Raw genomic sequence first — 2,122 nt, 5'->3', positions numbered from 1 at the left:
ACCCCTTGGAGAAGGAAATGGCAACCCACTCCAGTATTCTTGCCTGGAGAATCCCATGGATGGAGGAGCTTGGTGGCCTACAGTCCACGGGTCACAAAGAGTCGGACATGACTGAGCAACTTCACTTTATATACCCCTACTTTTTGGTATTGATTTGTATAAAGAAAAAACAAGTTACTTTTAGACTTATATTCTTTCAACAATATTTATTAAGCACAGCATGAAGCAATAAACACAACCTCTGACCTTACAGGGATTACAAATTTGTTGGAAGGAAAATAGAAAACAAAAGCCAAGAAATAATTGCTAAAGTTTAGTTTCTGACATTGATACTAAGGCTATAATCAGATGAAGAGTTAAAGAGTTACCTAGAAGAAAGTCATCAGGGAAAACATCTAAGGAGATGACAGTTCATCTGAAAGAAGAAAAAATAGAATAGTGCCAGAGAAGAACTCTGGGAAAGAGATTTTCAGGAGTGAGCAGTGTAAGAAAAGCAAAGACACAAACTAGAAAAGGCTTGAATTATTCAAAAGGCAGGAGAAAAATGTAGAGAGAGAAAGAGAAAGTGGGCAGAGCCTTGTGAGAAAAGGAATGGAGCACACACTGCGCTGGGGGGGTGGGTTAATAGGATTATAGAATCTTAGCCTGATTTGCATGATTAAATGATGCCAGTGACTACTGTATCCTCAACAGATTGGAATGAATGGGAGGGTAAAAGCACATTGCCCTTCTAAGAAAGAACTGCTCTTAGCGTGTAAGTTAATGACCACACAAGGCCCCTTGTTTCATCCACAGTTTCCTCATGGCATTTTTCACCTCCATGTTCCTCAAGGTGTAGATCAGGGGATTTAACATGGGTGCAACGATGGTAAGGGACACAGCCATTGCCTTGTCTATGGGGTAAGTGACCACAGGACTCACGTACAAGAAAATACAAGGCACAAAGAACATGAAGACCACCATGTGGTGGGAGCCGCAGGTGGAGAGGGCTTTATGCCGCCCTTCGGAGCTGCAGGACTTCAGGGAGCAGAGGATGACCATGTAGGAGGTGACAAGGATGAAGAAGATGGCCACACACATCACCCCAGTGTTGAGGATGACTAAGAGGCCCAGGATGCGGGTGTCCATGCAGGCCAGTTTCAACAGTGGGAACCAATCACACATAAAATGACCAGTGACATTAGGGCCACAGAAGGGAATTTGATACATGAAGAGAAGCTGCACTGTTGCACGGGTCAATGCCCCCACCCAGGACCCTCCCAGCAGTAAGCAGCACAGCCAAGGCCTCAGGATGGTCATGCAGCACAGGGGCTTACAGATGGCCACGTAGCGGTCATAGGCCATCACGACGAGAAGGATGATGCCCACTCCACCAAAGAAGTGGTCAGGGAAGAGCTGGGTCATGCAGGCTTTGAGGGAGATGGCAGTGCTCTCAGAGAGGGAGTCCGCAATCATCTTGGGGGCAGTGACGAAAGAGTGGGTGACATCCGTGAGAGAGAAGGACGTAAGGAAAAAATACATGGGAGATCTCAGACTCTGACTTGTGACCACAGTCACCACAATGAGGAGGTTTCCCAAAACGGTGGACACATGCATGATTAGAAGCACAGCAGAGGGTATTTTCCGCAGCTCTGGACTCTCTGCGATGCCCCAAAGAATGAATTCCGTTACATTTTTGGGATTCCCCATTTACTGTGGGCTGGTGGAAGCTTATCTCTCTGAGCTGGAAAATCTACAGAAGAATATCATTCTAAATTAGTAATTATTACGAATTTGAGATGTTTATTTTTTGGATTCTCTCTCACTCCCTTTTGACTTACCTTTTCCTTCAGCCATCAGTACAGCAATGAGCTGCAAACAATCGTATCCTGATAACACCTTGATCCTTGTCATTCCCCGTATAACACCTCTCACCAGTGTATCTCTTGCTTTTGTGACACTTGATGCTTGAGACACTTAGGAGACCCTGATTCATCACCCTGGGACGTCAACCACGTGGTGATATGGAGAGTTAACATGCCTTTAGGAAATCCTAGATCACCAGTCGATAGGAGCCAGTGGATAAATGGTAACCAGCCTAGCACAATCTAAAATTCAGATTTCTCCTCCCCTGTTTCACTCT

The 2,122-nt window shown here is 45.3% G+C and overlaps 1 protein-coding gene across 1 annotated transcript; it reads right to left on the bottom strand.

Annotated features, from left to right (window-relative positions):
* Positions 1-759: 759 nt before the first annotated feature.
* LOC120876990 (olfactory receptor 4C6-like) lies at positions 760-1,689 on the bottom strand. Its single transcript, XM_040259300.1, has one exon. It carries the CDS (start codon positions 1,687-1,689, stop codon positions 760-762), a length of 930 nt encoding a protein of 309 aa, XP_040115234.1.
* Positions 1,690-2,122: the final 433 nt, after the last annotated feature.

This window comes from Oryx dammah, unplaced genomic scaffold (assembly GCF_014754425.2).
Source record: "Oryx dammah isolate SB20612 unplaced genomic scaffold, SCBI_Odam_1.1 HiC_scaffold_17, whole genome shotgun sequence".
Lineage (NCBI taxonomy): Eukaryota > Metazoa > Chordata > Mammalia > Artiodactyla > Bovidae > Oryx > Oryx dammah.
Note: the sequence above shows the minus strand (reverse complement) of the source record. Positions and strands in the feature narration are given on the sequence as shown.

Coding starts and splice junctions, on each gene's coding strand:
- LOC120876990 (XM_040259300.1), bottom strand. CDS start 1,689: ATGGGGAATCCCAAAAATGTAACGGAATTCATTCTTTGGGGCATCGCA.